Below are 20,590 nucleotides of genomic sequence, written 5' to 3'. Positions count from 1 at the left end.
GTGGGCCTTCATATAAACGTATACTTAGAAAAGGGACAAAAGTGGTGTGCAACATTAGAACAAATTCAAACACTAACCCTGGCACCAGATCCTATATACTAGGGCTGTTAAATTAGGTGAAACGCATCACAAGAACTTGAAAGCACTGGCAAAGGTCATTGCAGCTTCAGATTTAGTTTCTAGGAACAGTTGGCATGTGTTGTTCAGTACCCTTTAGGATCTTTATGTTGCAACCTGAAGTGCATATTACTAGAATAATCAATCCCCTTGCCCAGCCATTTGAGAAAGCCACCACCATTAACAGTATTAACATTGCATGGCACGACACATTTTTATTTGGAAGGCTGTATGATTATTTCGTCACCTGAAGTGGTCAATGTGCACTTAAAATGAAACAGCTGAGTTTAAGCAAATGCAGAATGTGACTGGATGTTTCAACATGTAGTCATTACCACTTTGATCTTACTCAGAAGTACTTATAGTTATGACTGTCTTGAAGTTTGCCCAAAGCCTTATTATTCCACTGTAAACTTTTTAAAATTGTTATGCAAGTCTGAACCACTTTTACAGTATTAGTCAACTTAACACCAAAGAAAGTTCTACCTCTGTTTGAGCTTGCTTTTTCTATTATGTAGAATTATTTGCTTTGGATCAACATTGTAGCTTAAGGAAAATGCACAAATTGGAGGACCATGAAGCTTAGAATTGCCTCAGCAGTCTTTAGTTATTAAGTGGCCATAGTGATTTGATAAACCCAAGCCCCTGTTAGAAGATCAAGCATTAGCTGGGAATCTCAATTGAACATAACCAATGTGTACAACAGATGCAGGACAAAAGCCAATGTCATTTTAATTTACTCAAGTCTATGTACAGTATATAGTTTTAACAAGTGGACAAGTTAACCAATTGGCAAATCAATCTCAATACAACTCAGCAATAAAGGCCATTAAAAGGTACAAGTTTAATATTTTGAAAATGCATATACAAAGAACTCAACATGAAATAAAGCTTTTTTGTTTTAACCAAAAAAAGTTACAGGACAATGAAACATGACACTTCAAATGGAAATTCAATTTGGTAAAATTTTAACACTGAATTCTACAAGGATCCTTAGCATTATTCCCACAGGAATCCAGTCTGCACTTATGCACAAGTATCTCCCACACCACTCCCAAGTACAACAGTCCATCAACAGCCTTTTAATAGCTCAAGCATGTGGCAAATAGTCAGACTTCAGATCCAGTACCGAGCTGGTTCTAAAACTGATCTGTGCCGTCACTTGGACTGTACTAAGTTAAAGCAAATCTAGCTGTTTCACAGACTTTACATAAGTGAGATTTTGTCCCATCTAAAAGTTGGGTTGCCTTGGGGGACAAAGTTACAAATTCCATGTAAAGCATTAGCAGGAACAATTTGAAGTGAACTGACGTATTAGACAAAAAATATTGCTACTAAAAATCAGCTCACCAAGGCATATGGTGGCCAGTGATACTTTAAATATCTAGCTTTGTGATAAAGGACTAACTCATCTTGGTGTCAACACACCAGGTGGAACAATGCTGCTAGATTGTTGGATGTGGCACTTGGGAGTGTGGCAACATCTTAGAAAAAGCCATTAGTTGATCGTTAAACAGAAGCAATTACTGTGCAAAGTCTCATGTTCGTGGTAAGGAATTTTAGAACAGCAGATTAAAACCTAGTTATGGATAAGTATCCAGTGGAAAATAAATCAGGAACAAAAATTCATTTTGACTACATAAAATGTTACATTAGAAGGGGGAAATTCACCATTGGCTATTCTATTCCTCCCATCATCGCACGTGGGGTTGTGTGCAGGGTGTTATTGCAAGATGATTTTTTTTTTAAACAATGCTTCAATAGGTCAGCCTGCAGGCACTGCTCATAACAGTGAACAAGGGCGTCTTTTCTTCTTGGGTTCTGGTGGCTCCAGGGCTGCCAATATCGCTTCGTCAAATACATTCTTTAGTCCTTTCTGGAAAGTGGGAGAGAAAGGTGGGGTCTCATTTGTTACAGATTCAAAAATAAAAAGAACCAAACCAAAAGAAACTACATTTGGGAAACAAATCTTGATGACATGATTAATATTAAAGGTGCACAGTTACAGAAGACATTCTAGAGAGCTACTACTGATCAAGTTGAAATACCCAAGGTTGCAACCGCAAAAGGATTAAAAAAGTATGCCTTTACCAAGGTCACTATCTTTATGGTAGAATAGTTACTTCACAAATTGACCTTAAATTCGTGATCAAACAGCACCAGGTTATCCCCACTCTGGAATTTACTACACTCAAGGTCATATCAAATTTTAAAATATAATTGAAAAACATACCATGGAAGCTTTACTTGTATCCACAATTAGTCATAACTAATACAGTTTATCACCACTTTAGACCGAGTCCGAGAAGGTTCATCTTTCATTTAGACAATCTACTCCAGGCAAGGAAACCATTCAACTTAAGCTTGCTCCAACAGGACAGTCCATCACTATGCCCAATGATTGCACCTCCAACAGAATACTACCCACCCCCCAACCCCTACACAAACAGCAGCACCAGAATGAATCACTTGAAATGCACAATGTTTATGATTTAGCAAATACATCAAGTTTAAAGCTTGTATCTGGGATGTTGGCACCATAACATGCTATTTACTGTACACATTATTCTACACAACAGCTACCACTAACCACCTTAACTCAAGTGGACAAAAAAGTCCCTATAGCTAAATTCTGCTTTGCAAAGACAACTTCTATGAAGGAAACTTAAAGCCTGCCACTGGCAAAGTTGTTGGGACTTGGTGGTTAAGGACATTCAATATTTCTTAAATCTTGGGGACAAAAGACAATAGCTACTCAAGCACCCAACATTTGTACAACAGGCTGGCTCTAGGCACTAAGCACTATGTCAACGTGTTATTTAGATAGCAGCTTCAATGATGCTCATTTTGCAAAAAAATTGGCTGTAGCTAAATGGTATTTAGCATAACTGCAGTTTTTGCAATATTGCTTAAAGAACTGTCTCCATGCGAGAATCTCCTTGTGCTTTACCAACTGCACAAACTGAAGCTGTTGCCCAATCTTCAGCACTAATCTAATTTTGCTTTGCAATACATTAGAAATTTAAAGTCAAGAAAGGAGGTACTTTAAACAAAACTGGAGATTTTTCTTGCAATGTTCTAAATAAAAAGATACAGGAAGTTGGACAGAATTTAGAAGATTTCTGCCACAACTATTGCTAGGAGACTAAAAATAAAAAGATCTGCTGTTAAAGCCTCAGGTGTTGAAGTCACAGTAACGGCAGAGGCAGTAACGCAAAAATACCACACTGGCACTACCTCCGGTGAAATAAATTTAGCCAATTTGATAACAGCTAGAGATGAAGGACACCCTTGTTTTCCACACAGGTGAAGGAAAGAAAACAAGCAGAGATCAAATATCCATATAGAATGCCATTAGCTCCATTTATGCTTGTCTCCAACATGGAGAGCCAGGAAACTAATTTGAACCAACTTTATTTCAATCAAATTAACAGCAAGACACCTGGGCAGGGAGAAAGGTGCAACTGTACAATGCCTAGAAGGAGTACACCACAATTACAGGAGTAGAAACGTTGGGAGAGGTCCAAAATGGCACCCAGCAACTTTTACATTTCCATATGAAGGAGAGAATGGAACAGTTTAAAAAGGATGCATTTGAAGAGCATTTCTATAGGATTGGATACAGAGAAAAGATGGAGGGATGCTTAGAATATACAGCATTTCCGCTTCCTTTGAGTTTCCGGTGGCTCGAGGGCAGCTAGGATAGCCTCGTCAAATACATTCTTCAGACCTCTCTACAAGACAAGGTTTGGAAGGGAGGAAGAGAGAAAGAGGGACGGGAATGGAAAAACAGTATGAAGTTAGAGGAGAGATTCAGGTTAGAAGCAAGACAGTTTTAACAGTACCCATTTAACCAGGGGATTTAAGAGAACCCAGCATGCATAACTAAAAGCAAAAAAAGTATTCAGGTTGAAGTCAGGGTACTTTGTTTCAGGCAAAACTTAAGCTTTGTGACAAATCTCACTGGAAACCAACTTACAACTGGGATGCTGACTAACTCACTTGATTCCAAGTTTGTGTTAAAGAAATAACATTTATTCACAGTAAAAATGGAGGGTAGTGACAGCTTTGCTCAAGGATATATCAAAATGTGTATAGAATGGTGATGCCAAGCTGCCAGTTATTCCCAGATACAACTTGTTGGCCTTGATATTCCAGCAATTACAGCCCTGCAAAATAGAAATGACTTCAAGTGGCAGAAATGAGTGCTTGCAGCAAAAAAAAGGCCAGGTTAGCAGTTTAGTTGGATTCACTAAATTCAACAAAGCCTCAAAAAAAAAATCAGTGATTCAAGAGCTAAAAGCCTGGATGCATACATCCAGTCTTTCACCATGTGAAAAGCAGTTTGAATCATGGCAGCAAAATTTAAGTTGGTTTTAAAAAAATTCAGTCAATATTTCACATTTAATTACTCCAAACTGACATTCCACAGCTCCAGTTCCAACTTGACCTCCGTCTAACCAGAGTAGGCTTGTTCAAGTTTTGGAAAAAAGCAGCTGGGAAAAGTCATTTTTGCAAATCAAGTTCAGAAAGTTCTTAAATCAGAATAAAGTAAAAAAAAGTGTTTAAAAACACAGCAGTGATAAGACCTCAGGCCAAAGTTTGAAGCTGAGAACTGCAAAATACAATTAAACAATGGAGGGAAAAAATCAGTATTAGCAGTGATACAAAATCAAAGTCAGATTCAAGTGTTCAATTTTATACTACACTGCTCATTTCACATGGATGTGGAGGACAAATACTCAGCCATTTAAAAACAGAACAGACCGCCTCCACATTTTAAATACTGGGAACCCAACCTCTTGTTTGGTCTAAAAACTGCCAAATGTGCAAGACTAAGGCCACTGAATATGGGAGTCATGCTCCAATTTATGCAGGGAAAATTTAGGCTGAGAGCTAGCAAGATAAAAATAGATCCAGACAAAATATCTAAACGAGTTAAAAATTGTCACATTAATTCAAAGGTTCTCAACTCCACCACCCCCTCCCCCCAACTCAAAATGGCAAGGGGACATATGCACGCAAGTCCACTTGGTTCCCCTTCCTCCTCCCCTCACCCACAAATAAAATAATTACTGGGAGGAAGCTTAAAATTATTTCCATGAAAACCCATTCACTGCACAGCAACTGAGGAAGGCTTGAGAGAGGGCAACATTCTTTTGTCGTCCTCTTCTCCCCCTTAAAATAAAAAAAAAGGGGTCCAGGAAATGACTTAATGGGGTTCTGGTTCAACTATATCAAAGAACAAATTAGGATTAAATTTTGCAGTTGACAGCTCCATGACATTCACTGGTTAACTGGCTCAAGCTATAGTTGGTTAAAACTCAGCCAGACAGCAAAACTAGTCCTTGGACAACTTGACATTTTACTGGGACTGTCAAACCACATGACCTCAACCTGCAATTTTAATAATGATTTTACAAAATGGATAGGGTAATTCAACTGTTTGGAAGTTACTTAAATTTTAAGACTAGCAGCTAACTCCAGAAGATTCATATCTGAAAATTATGTCAGTAAAGTCAGCTAACTTTCTGCCCCACTGTCCAAAATCTGCAGTATTTGCTTTGCAGTCAAGTGTTTACATGCAGAAAATCATGTTTCAACTATGCTAACTGGTAGCTCAACTGGTGGGAGATGAATTGCATAGGAGAGCAGTTAAACACTGCAGAAATGTAAAGTCGAAGTTAGCTCACTACCAGCACAAAAACAGGGAGAATGAGGTGGCTGACTCCAAGAAATCTGCTTGATTTGCAAGTCTAGTACCTGCAACAGGAGACTATGCACCTTGCGCAGCAGAAAGGAGGGGAAAGGGGTAGAACTACAAACATTAATACCCTCTGAAGTATTACTCTGCATCCCCCAAAATTGTTAGGTATGCAAATAGTTAAATAAACTTATTTTATTGCTGTGCAAAGGATAGTTTAAGCACTCACTTGTGTCAGAGCAGAGCACTCCACATATTTGACTGCTTTCAGATCCTTGGCCAGTTTTTCAGCATTATCCAGGATAATGGGCTTCTGTTTGTTCTTGGCAAGCTTTTCGATGGTTGAGGAGTCATCTCTTAGATCAATCTGAGTCCCAACCAGCAGGAATGGAGTCTTTGGACAGTGGTGAGTTATCTCAGGTACCCACTATACAGAGAATCAGCAAAAGAAAGTCAAAACACTAACATCATTCAAAATGATACCTCCAGCAACTAACTAGAAACAGTAACCAAAACAGAGCATCATTGCTTTATGGATCAGTTTGTTGTAAACGCAACAATGCCCTGCATATAAGCCTATTGGTAGATTGTAATAAAGTTTCATTAAAAGTGACAGTTTGCTCTTTGCTTTTAGTTCTGCATTGGAGAATGTGTCATTGAACCACAGTTGACAACTAAGCCTTAGGAGGAGGATAAGGAGTAAACCAAGTTAAAGTTAGAATACCTCCATTCTAGCTTGTTGCTGGAATGGACCAAGTAATCCCAGTGTAAAGTTACATCACTTGGAGGAAATTGAAAGCAGTCTTGTAAAGAGCAGCTGTGAAGTGGTTAGTTCATAAATACCCAAATTAGTTCATTAAGTGTTCTTTAGGCAAGGCAGGAATAAGACCTCATTTAATCTGGCCTCAGACAGACCAGTTCCACACCGTGCCTGTGAATTGTCCTGAAAAGGACAAGTGAGCACTCTAATGAAAACTCTAGATTAGATTACTTACAACGTGGAAACAGGCCCTTCGGCCCAACAAGTCCACACCGACCCGCCGAAGCGCAACCCACCCATACCCCTACATTTACCCCATACCTAACACTACGGGCAATTTAGCATGGCCAATTCACCTGACCCGCACATCTTTGGACTGTGGGAGGAAACCAGAGCACCCGGAGGAAACCCACACAGACATGGGGAGAACATGCAAACTCCAGTCAGTCACCTGAGTCGGGAATTGAACCCAGGTCTCAAGTGCTGTGAGGCAGCAGTGCTAACCACTGTGCCGCCCACAAAAGGTAGCAATCAAGTTATTCATTTTGGACGATCAGCCACCATTTCCCATCCCTTGTAAGTATTAAGACTACCACCACTTGAGGGAAGTGCAAAGCAAGTAGAGTCATCTCACTTGAGCAGGAGGACCAGAAACCAAGGTCTGACTACTCAAGATAAATGGAGCAGGCAACTGAGCAAAGGTTTAATGGTTTTCAAAACATTTCCTTTGCTTGCTGCAGATTTACTGTGCCAAAGAAAAACAAAATACCAACCTTTTCTTTAACGTTTTCAAAAGAAGATGGTGACACAACAGAAAAGCACACGAGGAATACGTCAGTCTGTGGATAACTCAGTGGTCGTAATCGGTCATAGTCTTCCTGACCTGTGGATAAATAGGCATTGTTAAGAAAACTGACAGCAAGTATCAAATTGTTTGCAAAAACTAGGTAGAAAAACTAGAATTTTAAACCTAAATATTGCATCTAATACTTGCACAAGATATTCATTAATTACACTAGGGATGATTTCTTTCTAGCTGGTAGGAAGTTGGCATTGCCACATTTTTGAACAATTAATTTGGAGTTGAAGATGAATACAAGGTAGAAAACTGATGCACACAACCTATTCACCCACTCTTCGAGACCAGAGATACTTCTGTGAAGTACAGCACCCAAGGTTAGCACATTGAAAAGGAGGTGGCACATTGACTAGCATTGAAGCCTCACACTAGAGACTTGGGTTCCAATGTTGGGTGACTGTGCTCTTTGTACTTATCCCTTTGGTGGATTTCCCTTAGGTGCTTCAGTTTCCAACTACAGTCCAAAAGATGTGCAGGTAGGTGAGCTAACCATGCTAAATTACTGATGTCTAGGGATGTGCAGGCTAGACAGATTAAACATGGGAAATGCAGGGACACTGAACAGTTACTAAAGAAAACTATTGGTATTAGAATCCCCAGTGCAGGAATGGGCTATTTGGCCAAGTGAGTCTGCACTATCCCTCTGAAAAGCATCCCACTCAGTCCCAGGCTCTCACCTGGGGCTGGGCCAGAGTAGGATACTCTTCAGAGTGGGTCACACAGACTCACTTGGTCAAGTGGCCTGGTTCAGCACGGTGGGGATTCTGATTGTAATATCATTAATTTCGCCCGCAACATAACTGCTGTTAAATGGACAGTCTTCAAAGTTGAGTTGAAAAACTCAACATCAAGTTGAACACTGAATGAGAAAGTGAAGGGGAATGATGTGGCAGTTTATCAACAGAACATGGAGTGATCAGGCAGCTTGGCAGAGTGCTCTGCCAAAGGTTGCCCATCCCAATTTGGGCCTTTAATTCTGTTTCAGTCTGAATTATTTAGCACATTAACTATAGCATTCAATCCAAATGCTCAGAAAAGTTAGGTTACAAAACGCAGAAAATCTGCAAGTTTTATTAGCACTTCCAAGGGGAAAACAAACTAACCCAAATGCCAATAATATAGCCTACTGGTGTTGGTCCAAAAACTTTACACAAAAAGAGCACAACTATATCCCATCACAAGAATATAGAGACCATTCAGGGCTATCTGCATAAACCTAGCACAGAATCAGAAGAACACTTTAGGAGGGACTTGCCATTCCAACCAAATGACTTATGGAAAAATGCAAGCTTGTGCTAAACCTCACTTGTCTCAATTTTAGGACATTAACAAATATTTCCACATATCAGGGCAAACAAAAAAAAAGTTTCTTTACAAAATTCAAAGTCTTAGCACCTCAAACAACATTATCCCAAACACCTACCTGCTTACCACTTCAACAGCCAGCCCTCAATAGTACACAACTTGAAAATCTTGGGTGACCAAAGCTATAATTTATTTCAGACATCTAAAACTCAAGCAGCAATGGACAATCAAAACAGACTACCCCCCAAATTCATATTAGGTGAGCCTTCTTACCTGCAGTGTCAAACAGTCCTAAGGTATATGGTTCACCTCCAATCATAACTGTTACAGCATAGTTATCAAATACCTTTAAAAGAATAAATAAAATTAATTGGAACATGCAACTGCAAATCCTCGACTTGTAAGCACGATCAGGAAAAAGCTCAAACATTTAACTCATTACTAATTGGCAAGTGAGCAGAAAATCTGTTTATTAACAGTGCCATACAGAAGAAATACCTAGACAGTGTATAAGATGGTTCTCTGAATTGAGATTTTGGAACCAGAGAACATGCAATCCTAGACTAAGTACTAGGTACTTAGAAAGGAATAATTGGTAATCTAGCTAGGCAAGGCCCCTTTGAATTTAATTTGAGTGATGGCATTGATTCTGTAGTTTCCTTTCATTTAGATTCAATGGCACAAGCTGACTATGATAAATTGGGGAACATAAGGGATGACAGTGGGTAAGCAATGGCAAACATTTAGAAAGGACATGCAATAGTTTTTCCATGTATGCTGGCTGCTGCAAAATGGGAAAGTGGGAAATTCAGGATAATATTACATCTAATAAATGGACAGAAATACAGCTAAGAACTGAGTAGTGCAGATTTCAAAAGGACCAGATAAAAGGGAAATGGGGTACAAGTATATGCTTGAGGAACATTCAAAGCTTTTACGAGTTGGGGAAAAGACAAAATGTAGTTCCTTTACAGTCAGAAGGAGGAGACATGGTGGGAAGTGGATGGTAGATCAATAAAATACATTTTAGCTGTCTTCACAAGACCACAACATCCAAAAAAACTGAATATCAGATCTGGGTTAGAAAGAAATTGAAAATCCTTATCTGTAGGGAATGGTAGAGAAATTGGCAGCTTTGAAGGCTGATAAATGCTTAAAGAAATGGATCCAATAATAGTGAATGCATTGGTGAGCATTTTTCAAGATTCTATAGATCATGGATCACTTATGGATAGGAAGTTAGTCTGGTGATCCCACTATTTTTGAAAAGGTGAAAAGAGATAATAGATGATTAGCTGGTCACAGACTGGGCTAAATGCCAGAGTCCATCACAAAAGACAGATAAGTAGAACACTCTGGGCACAAGGCTCAGTGGTTAGCACTGCTGCCTCAGCACCAATGTCCTGGTTTGATTCCAGCCTCAGACATCTGTGCGTGGAGTTTGCACATCCTTCATGTCTACATGGATTTCCTCTGGGTGCTCAGTTTCCACCCGCAATGCAAAGATGTGCGGGTTAGGTGAATTGGCCAATTTAACATGGCCACATTGTTCAGGGATGTGTAGGTTAGGTGCATTAGTCAGGGGTAAGATATAAAGTAATAGGTTAGGGAAACTGGTCTGGGCAGCTTATGGAGGGTCAGTGTGGACCTGTTGGGCCAAGTGGTCTTGTTCCACACTGTAGGGATTCTATGAAAAAGACAGGATTGATGATCAGCATGGATTTACAAATAAGAGGGAAAAAAAAGTTGATAGGTCAAGCATAAGTTAGGAATAATTGGTGTTTTTCCACCTCAAGTGGCAGGCAGTGCTTATCAGGGCACTTCAGAAATTAGTACTTGGACCCCCAGCTATTCAACATATATTAAATGATTTGTGCGAGGTCAGTAAATGTAATAGGTTCAAGGTTTGCTGTTGACCAACCTTCTTCCTGACCCAGCTTAGTCCAGTGACAAACAGGAAGGCAGATTATCTGCATGATATGAGAAAGAGGTGCAAAGGTATCTTTGTATACCAGCCAAAGTTGGAGGTGCAGCAGATAGAGGTGGCTAGTAGTATATTAGCCTTCAGAGACAGGACCAGAGCATAGTTTTGCTGCAATTGTGCAGGGCCTTGGTAAAACCACAGAGTACAGTGCAGTCTTTATATTATTGGAGAATGGATGTTTGACTAAAGTGCAACACAGATTTACAGATGATTCTAGGATGGCAGGACTGACTTAGAAAACAGATCACTCAAATATATTCACTGCAGAACAGTTCACAGAATGAGGGGTGTATTAGAGAAAATGTTTTAAACAGGATCAGACAAGTACAGGTAGAATGTGGTGAATGGCTGGAAAGTCCAGCACCAGGAGTCAGTTTAAGCATGAATGTACATGGAGAAGTTTCTTCACTCAAAATAGTGAGATTCTCAGCTAAAACATGTGGCTGAAGTCAAAGGATTGTTTTAGGAAAAGGTTAGAGATATCGTTCTTAGGACTTGAGAATTGACAAACAACTGAAAACAGCCAGTGAAACAATTGAAGTGGAGCATGTTTAAAAAAATGCCTGAATTAGAGACAGGTTTGTGGGCTGGCAGAGGAAATGTGACAGGCAGTATCACTGGAATTTCAAAAACATTTATGAAACATCTGCAAAGTGAGCTCAAGTTTTGATCTGTATGTGAGGACAGTCTGCTTTAATATTTGACAAAACCAAGAGATTTTGGAATAGTGAATAATTCTGCACTGGTGATAGTAGACTTCAAATGAAGTAGCTTAATTTACAACGACATTAAGCTTTCACAGGATCATTAAAAGTTCAGCTCTATTCTTCAGACATGGTTTTATATGAATATTAGTCTCAACCAAAAGCTAGTAGATCAGCACAGGAACGGGACTTCAACTGGTTCCACAAGATTTGTGCAAGTCATTATAAAACAAAAATGCTTAAAACTAACATTTAATATTAGACTTACTATAGGGTTAACCTAATAACCAGATCAAGAAATCAAATTAAGTACTGCTAAATGGGAATCTCCTTGCACTCTGGAAGAGACTTGGCCAAGACAAAATGATAGCACCAGATTATTCAGCACAAGAATACAAAACAGCATATAGCTTCTCAAAAGGAAATCAGGTATAGCTAACAATAGCTCGGTCACTAGAGTATGCTGCTGAATGCCCCAGTGTTGCAAATGTGTTGCTGGTCAAAGCACAGCAGGTTAGGCAGCATCTCCTGAGATGCTGCCTAACCTGCTGTGCTTTGACCAGCAACACATTTGCAGCTGTGATCTCCAGCATCTGCAGACCTCATTTTTTACTCGAATGCCCCAGTGTACATAATAGCCATATGAGAACATAAATGGAGGGAATAAAAAACACAAGTTAGACCAGAGGATATGGAAGCTACATAATGCGGTATCGAATTGCAGCAATGCAATACTGTAGGATATTCAAACGTAGGACCAACATAATGGTCAGGCTAACTAGCTTATGGTTAAAGTCAGCGATTGGATTTAAACATTTCCTTTCAAATTCAGCTCTTAATGCAAAGGACTAGGCACCAAATCATGCCAGTTTTGCAACAGGTCCTGCTATGGTGAACCTATCCCAAATAGAAGTAAAATGAGCATGTATTCAATATACTCCCAATCTGCCTGAATCACAAAAATCCCAGCCAAAAATGCCCCAAGGACCAACTGTATCAATACAATGTCAGCACTTCATTTCCAAGAGGGATCAAGTTTTAAGTGAATGGAGCAGGCATAAGTGGACAGATTAAAAGAACCTGTCTCTTCAAGAATGTGGGCAGTGTTCCTGATGTCTACACTGTAGACTATGCCAATTACACAGTACTAGCTTATGTAGCCAAAGGTCACTGCCTTCAAACTGATGCAGAAAAACAAAGCAGTAGAAGTGATGTGTGGCAACCACTAGATGGAAAGGAACATAACTACTGCTGAGTCAACTTAAAGCCTGTTGGGGTTCATCTTACCGATTGTAAGAAATTACATATTAGAACCAAAACTTTATTTTGTTCACTGAAGATTAAACACCTTTAGATATCTGCAGCCTTTTTACTTACTGTAGGAACATATTCTGATGGAAATTTGTTTGTAGTATAGGAAATCAAGAGACATGTTTTACCAACAGCACCATCACCAACTACAACACATTTAATAGTCTGCATAGTTGTTGGTCACTATTCTCCACTTTCACACTGGATCCAATGTATTACACAGATCTGAAAAAGAAAACATGAGAATTGTTATAGCACATAACCCTTTTGACTCTTGTACAGCAACCTTTATAACCAGCAGCTGATCAACTGGCACCCTTGATTAGTTTAAAATAAGACACCTTAAGTACGAGGGGATGTCTGAAGTACTTATGCTGCAAGAGTATAGACTGTGTATACCGCAGAATTGTACTTGGTTATGCTGTGAAAGTCATTAGAGATGCAGATGCCTCAAAAGCTTTGCTTGGTGAGTTTACTGCACCTATACATTTGAATTTGATTAAAGAGCACACTCCTGATCCCACAGGTACCAGTTAAAGATTTGCTGTATTACAATGTTAAAGTTTCTAAAAAAAAAATACCCTCAGATCAGCAACACTGGCAAGCCTGAAGTGAGGATGAGGCAACTAAAAACATGATAGAGGTCAAGGTAGAAATAGGAAGTTCCCACCTGCAAAAGCAATGAGAACAGTAGTACAAGTATTTGTAGAGAAGACAAACTCCTCCCAGGTACCTAGCAATTTTTTCAAAAAAACGATTAGAGATTAGATTCCCTGCAGTGTGGAAACAGGCCCTTCGGCCTAGCCAAGTCTACACTGACCCTCCGAAGAGTTACCCACCCAGACCCATTTCCCCTCTGGCTAATGCATCTAACACTGTGGGCAACTTAGTATGGCCAATTCACCTGACATCTTTGGACTGTGGAGGAAACCAGAGAACCCGGAGGAAACCCATGCAGATAGTGGAGAATGTCTGGAGTTTGCACAGTCGCTGGAGGTTGGAACTGAACCTGGTACCCTGGTGCTGTGAGGCAGCAGTGCTAACCACCGAGCTATCATGTCACAATTTATTGCATTATTGGAATCTGAAATGTTTGTAAGAGTTGAAAATACTTGATGTAACTTTGTTCAACACAGGAAGGGACAGCCATATAATGTTTACTGGAAGTGTCCTGCTATAGTACACCACATCATGAACCCCATTTTTGTTCACCTTTTTCCTAAAAAACCTGTTCAGAGGCATTGCCTCTAGAAGGTGGAACTTCCACACAGGCCTCAGCCTAGGAATAGGGACTCTGCATCTCATTAGAGCAGATATTTGACAGCTAGAGTCATTTAAGTATCCAGTCAAACTGGAATGTGCTTAAACTAAAAAGTTTACATAAGTTCAGCTTGGGAAAGTGTTCAGCCAAAAATCCATGAAGCTTTAATTTGAAGGGAATGAATTTGTGTACACAACCATTCAGATCTGTTGCATAAAGTGTTAGTGGCTCATTGAGTAGCATTAGGCAAAGGGAGAAAGATTGTTATTTTCAGATCCACTCAGTGAGCATGTCCATTATCTCAACTAGACATGTCAAACAGCTCCAGCCCCCCACATTTCAGACAAACTGCTAGAAATAACCCTCAAGCTCCACTTGCCATACAGAAATTTGTATCAATAGTACTGGCTCAGGGATTGAATCCAAGCTAGTTGGAAACTCAATTTGCCAGGGTGTACTAAGCTAGTAAAAAAAAAGACTTTAAGGCCATTTGTTTTCCAATGAATAACTGACAAAATGAATTTCAAACTCCATCTGGAAGAGACAGGCTCTTGCAGGGAGTTTGTATTATGATTTGGATCATCACCAAGTCTAAGATTTAACAAATTGAAACAACCCACATTTACTGCCAAGACAGCACAAGGTTTGTTAACAGCTTACTGTACCTTAGATAAGCAAAAATATACATCAAGTACTGCAAGTTTACTAATGATTGACATGAGAAACTTGAAAGGGTTCAGAAAAGATTTAAGGATGTTGCCAGGGTTGTAGGATTTGGGCTACAGGGAAAGGCCGAATAGGCTGGGGCTGTTTCCCCTGGAGCAGAGGCTAAAGGGGGACCTGACAGGTTCATAAAATGAGGGGCATGGATAGGGTAAATAGACAAGGTCTTTTTCCTGGGGGTGGGAGCAAACAACAATTCTGGAACTAGAGGGCATAGGTTTAGGCTGGGAGGGGAAGTTAAAAAAGGGACCACATTGGGAAACTTTCATACAGGAAGTAGTATTTGTATGGAATGAACTGCCAGAGGTGGTATGATCATGGCATTGATTATATGAATCGGAAGGGTTGAGGGATGTGGGCCAAGTACTGACAAATGGGACTACGTTAGGTTAGGATATCTGGTCGACATGGATAGGTTGGACCAAAGGGTCTTGTTTCCATGTCGTACATTTGAGAGATGGACAACTTGAACATTTGTAGCTAAGGGTGAGAGAAAGCTGTGCCACTAAGTTTAAGGCAAAGGTGCATTTAGATCATAAGTCACTTGCATAAATGTATACCCCTGCAATATATTTACTGTTTGTTATCACAATTATATGGATCTCATCCAACAGTATGGTCCTTATGCCAGTTACTAAAAGGCTTACTGGCAATGCCATCTCTAGGTTGCAATCTGGTTCTGTTCTGGAGCTGTGAGCAAGTCAGAACACAGGACAAACAGCTGCAAGTATAAGGAAATTTTATGTCTAAGAATATGCCCTATATATAAAAAAAATTTTAAGTCAGGTATTTGTAAATCAGGGCTAGGACCTGTGGACACAGCCTTAGAATTGGAGGGGGTCAATTCAGAACAGAAATGCGGAGACATTTCTTCAGCCAGAGAGTGGTGGGCCCGTGGAATTCATTGCCGCAGAGTGCAATGGGGGGAGGTCGACACGCTAAATGTCTTCAAGAGAGATTGATAAATTCTTGATGTCAGAAGGAATTAAGGGCTATGGGGAGAATGCTGGTAAGTGGTGCTGAAATGCCCAGCCATGATTGAATGGCAGGGTGGACTTTATGGGCCAAATGGCCTTCCTTCCACTCCTATGTCTTATGGCCTCATGACAGCAGCTAGAATTTCAAGATGGAGGAAAACTAATCTTGCAACATACAACACAATAGGAGCAAAGAATAGTCAACTACTCGAGTAGTAGCATCTTACAAATAACCCAGAAACAAGATGTGCATCAAGCGTTTGTGGTAAGAACACTCAGTAACCCGAGAAAGGGCTGAAGTTCAACAAGGACTGAAATGCTAATAGTTTTGCTTCACCAAGATCCTGCCTAGCCCAAGTGTTTCCACACCATACAAAGTGTCCTGACATTTTGTGAAATATTCTAATACACCATCTTCCATGTGTATTAAAAGAAATCAAGATTCCTTAACAGAATAAACCAACATGTCTAGAACTACAAATCTCAGCCAATGCAGTCTCAAGTATCAGGATTGTAGAAAATCTTCCTTGGTGAAAGCTCTAAATTAGTGTTAAAATTCCAATTCATGCATAGTTTCTGAACACCACAATCAGGTGTACAGATACACCATGAGGTCAGAATCTTCACTTGGACATTTTCAAATTGAAAAGGTCAAAATGCAACAGGATCTTCAACATGCAGACTATGCTCAGTGGTTTAAACAGTGCACTAGTGACACATCCAGAGACTTGAACCAAAAGGAAAAGTCTCAATTGAAAGGAGGCTCCCAAACTAACCAACTAAACTTTTCACCATACAAATACACCACTATGTTTGGAGAGAAATTACTATGAAACCATTATCTCAGAACTAATCTTAACATTGAACGTTAGTTTCCCAACCAAAACATTGTATTTAGTGTGTCCTGTAGCAGGACATCACAGGCTTCAGTGCTAACTGCTGCAAGCCAATGCCTTCACATACTAAGATACAGAAATTTAGTAATTGCCGAGTGCCTTTAGTAACTAAGCAACTTTCAAGGTGCCACAATTGATGCTCAGCTACTTTGTTCAACTGCAATCCAGTAACTATCCTGCACGTTTGTAGGACTTGCAACATTCTGTTCAGAAACTGTACTTAATGCTTCAACTGTAAAGTATTCAAAACGTCCACTGGTCATGTCAGGTGTTCAATAAGATGAAAGTCTCAACGCACTTCAGAAATCTGAGTCAGATATACAGCACAAAAACAAGACCCTTCAATACAACTCATCCATGCTGAGCAGATATCCTAAAACCAATCTACTCCCATTTGCCAGCATTGGGTCCATATCCCTCTAAATCCTTCCTAATCATACTCATCTGGAGAAACTTTAATGTTGTAAGTTGTGTGGCAGCTCATTCCATACAGCACCCTGTGTGAACATATCACCCCTTAAGACCCTTTCAAATCTTTCCACTCCCACCATAAACCTATGGTCTCTAGTTCTGGACTCCTCCAACCCAGGAAAATGACCATGTCTATATACCCTACCCACACATTATAAACCTCTAAGGTCACTTCTCAGCCTCCACTTCAGGCAATATTATCCAGTCTATTCAGCCTCATCCTATAGCTCAAACCTTGAAACTGCAGCTTAAAAGTAAAATTATTCACAAGGTAATATTATGGGAGACAAACAAAGACAATTGATCAAGTTGGATGGATTGCAGCAGAGAAAGAAAGGTTTAAAATGAGTGGGAAGAAATTCAGAGCTTGGGTTTTGAGAAGGTTTATACCGTTGATTTGTTCGGGGTGGGGGTGGTAGGGTGACAAAGATGGGCTGGGAAGAAAAAAAGTGGGACTTCACTAGATGAGTCCACACTCAGGCCATGCTGACATTCTCTTTCCCTGTTGGAGAAATGCAAAGATTTAACATCCATCAGAACACAAGTGGACAGGCCAAAAAAATTCAGTTTAAGCAAACTTCAAGTCACCAACTAAGTTTCTCCTGGCAAAATAATTACTTCCAGGTGAAAGAGGGGCAATATTTTACCAGTGTCCTTCGCAGAAATTTGAAACACCAGCTTCACCATAAACCACCTCCAACTGGTTTGCTACATGATTCTCACCATTAGATTGCCTGAAAATGAAGCAGGTTGATAAAGGTTGGCCCAAGAAATGCTATGTTGTAAAAGGCAACCAGGTGTTGATTTAAGAGTCCCTGAATGCAAGTCAGCATCCATTTTTCATGCCACAATGGTGGAAAGTATTTTACTTCTGAAAAAGTCCTTGCATGTTTGTTCTAATCTGAAAAAGGGCACAATTCAATTGAAGGTATGGGGCAGTGTTTAGGAGACTGAAGAAACATTCATTCTGGAATTTGCTGCCTGAAAAAAAAAAGGATGGTAGAGGCAAGAACTCAACATTAAGTATATCTAGATGTGCACTTAATTCCAAGATATACAAGGCTATGGGCCAAATGCTGGAAAATGGGGATTAGCATATTTCAGTGCTGGTTTTTGATTAGTACAGGCTTAATGTGAAGGCCCTTTTTCTGTCAGTGGGCTTAGTCTGGGGTCTGATTTTCACTTTGGAACTTATACTGCAGATATGCAAGAGGTCCTGACCAGGTCACAACCGAGATGAGGCCTGATCCATTATCTCAGCTTTAATTGTAGGGATTTTATGAATCTATAGTCCTATGCTAAGGCTTCAAGGCTACTGCCTGCTTGCTGAATGTTATGAGAACTGGAGCTGTGGACAGCATAGATAATTTAAAAAGAAAGCTGTTTAGAGATATCATGTCAGGATCAGTGGGCTATTATAGAGCACATTTCAAACTTTGGAGCATTGGAGATCAAGGTGTTACACTTCAGTGTTAATACAATTTCAACAGCCACACAAGATAGGAAGGCAGATGACCAAAATTGTTTTCCCGAATTAAAACTGACACTTATCTAAAAGGAAATGCAAAGCCTGAGGTTTAGACAGCTGAAGGGTTATCAAAATTTTTAAAAATTCAGAAGAGCAGGTGCTTAATTCAGAATTGGAAGAATGCAGAAATCAGAGGCTGTACAGCTGGGAGAGAGAATAATGTGGCTGTGGGATTCTAAACAAGTATGGTGAAGAAGCATTGCCAAAATAAGGAGCCATGGTAAATCAGAAAGCACATAGGATGTGCAAACAAGATTTGGATTAGTCTATAGGCATTTCAGTCATTTCAATTGAGTTCCTTAGATGGTGATGCCAACCTCCATCAAAATTTGGATTTTCATGTTTAATGGTGGATTTGGTGCTCAGCTACAGATTCCTGATTTTTCTGCTGTTACACACCAACCAAAGTCAACCAATTTCCATTAATGCAACTTTCAGTGCAAAGTCACCACTTCAGCCTAAATCTGCACTCAAATCTTAAGTACTACTGCAGTTAGGACAGCAAACCATACCAAAGGAACAGCACTCTTCAGAGCCACACAGCATCCGAAAGCACCTCACACACCCAAGTACTCTAGCAATGTGCATTCAACATTGTTCAGTACATTACTGCATACCATTATGTTTCCAAGTTCAAGTAGCAGTACATTACAGATCAGACTGTTTACCTACCCATCTTTACACTAATTACAGAACAGATTGATCAATGGTTGTTCAAACCTAGACTTCATTTAGTTTGAAGTGAAGGTTTGTCATACTTCAGGGTGAATTTGCGCTTCTAGAATCAGCATTTGGGCTAATTTTTTAATTTTCACAGAATAGAGGTCACTAGATTTTTTTTGCCAATCCAATTACCTTCAAATGGATGGGAGCAAGCTACTTGCTTTGAATGCTGCAGACAATGGCAGCGTGCAGGAAGAGACAGGATTCATAGGCATACCCCAGTAGTTGGAAAGGGGCTTGTATATGATGACCCAGCAATATCCTGTTTCAAGTCACAGTGGCATGTTTAGTGGGGAACTGATAGCAGAGCTCCATGGCATAAAGCATCTCTTGTCCTAGGTGGTAGAGGTAAGAGCTCTAGACAGGGATATCAAAACATCAAAACAGAGTTAGATATACAGCACGGAAACAGACCCTTCAGTCCAACTCATCCATGCTGACCAGATATCCCAACCCAATCCCACTTGCCAGCACCTGGCCCATATCCCTCCAAACCCTTCCTATTTATATACCCACACAAATGCCTCAAGTGTTGTAATTGTACTAGCCTCCACTTCCTCTGGCAGCTCATTCCACATGTACCACCCATGTGGTAAACAGTTACCCCTTAAATCTCATCTTTTCCTTCTCACCCTAACCTTATGCACTAGTTCTAGACTCCCCTACCCTGGGAAAAAGACCTCGTCTATTTTCCCTATCCATGCCCCTCAATTCTGTAAACCTCCAAGGTCACCCCTCAGCCTCTGACACTAGGGAAAACAACCCTAGTCTAGTCTATTAAACCTCACCCCATAGCTCAATCCTCCAACCCTAGTAACTTCCTTGCAAATCTTTTCTGAACCTTTAAAGTTTCACAACATCCTTTCAGTAGGAAGCCACTTACATTCTGGTTCATTAAATTACTCAGCCTAGAAGGCAAAAGCCTTCCTGCCCCATGAACAGGCCGATTACATAGCACCACTCATCCTACATGGGTTCTGGAAAGGATAAATTTACCCATTAAGTCAACATGAAGTCAATCCTGAGAGAGAGTTCACTGAGAAATAGTTGCCTTTTTAACACATGTTAAATTAACACCTGATTTAGAAAAAGTTCTAAAATTGAAGCCTCATTGTGAATGCTTTCCATCAACTAAGCTCACTAATTACAACTAGCAAGCAGTGATCTTGGAAGAGGACATGCTTACATTGTAACAATTTACTAAGTAGTCAATTGTCACAGACAAGCTGTTGCTCTGCACAGCTTTTGGAAGAGTGTTTTCAACATA

At 40.0% G+C, this 20,590-nt stretch overlaps 1 protein-coding gene across 2 annotated transcripts in view; it reads right to left on the bottom strand.

The window, feature by feature from the left end:
• Positions 1 to 937: 937 nt before the first annotated feature.
• cdc42 (cell division cycle 42) overlaps positions 938 to 20,590 on the bottom strand; it is a 31,004-nt gene continuing 11,351 nt past the window's right edge. For both annotated transcript variants that reach the window (XM_060852137.1, XM_060852135.1), the window contains exons 2-6: positions 12,811 to 12,969; positions 9,019 to 9,091; positions 7,355 to 7,464; positions 6,051 to 6,248; positions 938 to 1,993 (exon numbers count right to left, since the gene is read on the bottom strand). In XM_060852137.1, coding sequence (XP_060708120.1) covers positions 1,901 to 1,993; positions 6,051 to 6,248; positions 7,355 to 7,464; positions 9,019 to 9,091; positions 12,811 to 12,915 — 579 coding nt within the window. In that variant the 5' untranslated portion in view covers positions 12,916 to 12,969 and the 3' untranslated portion in view covers positions 938 to 1,900. The remainder of the gene's footprint in view (positions 1,994 to 6,050; positions 6,249 to 7,354; positions 7,465 to 9,018; positions 9,092 to 12,810; positions 12,970 to 20,590) is intronic.

Source organism: Hemiscyllium ocellatum, chromosome 37 (genome assembly GCF_020745735.1).
Source record: "Hemiscyllium ocellatum isolate sHemOce1 chromosome 37, sHemOce1.pat.X.cur, whole genome shotgun sequence".
Classification (NCBI taxonomy): Eukaryota; Metazoa; Chordata; class Chondrichthyes; order Orectolobiformes; family Hemiscylliidae; genus Hemiscyllium; species Hemiscyllium ocellatum.
This window is presented reverse-complemented; position numbering and strand designations above follow the sequence as displayed.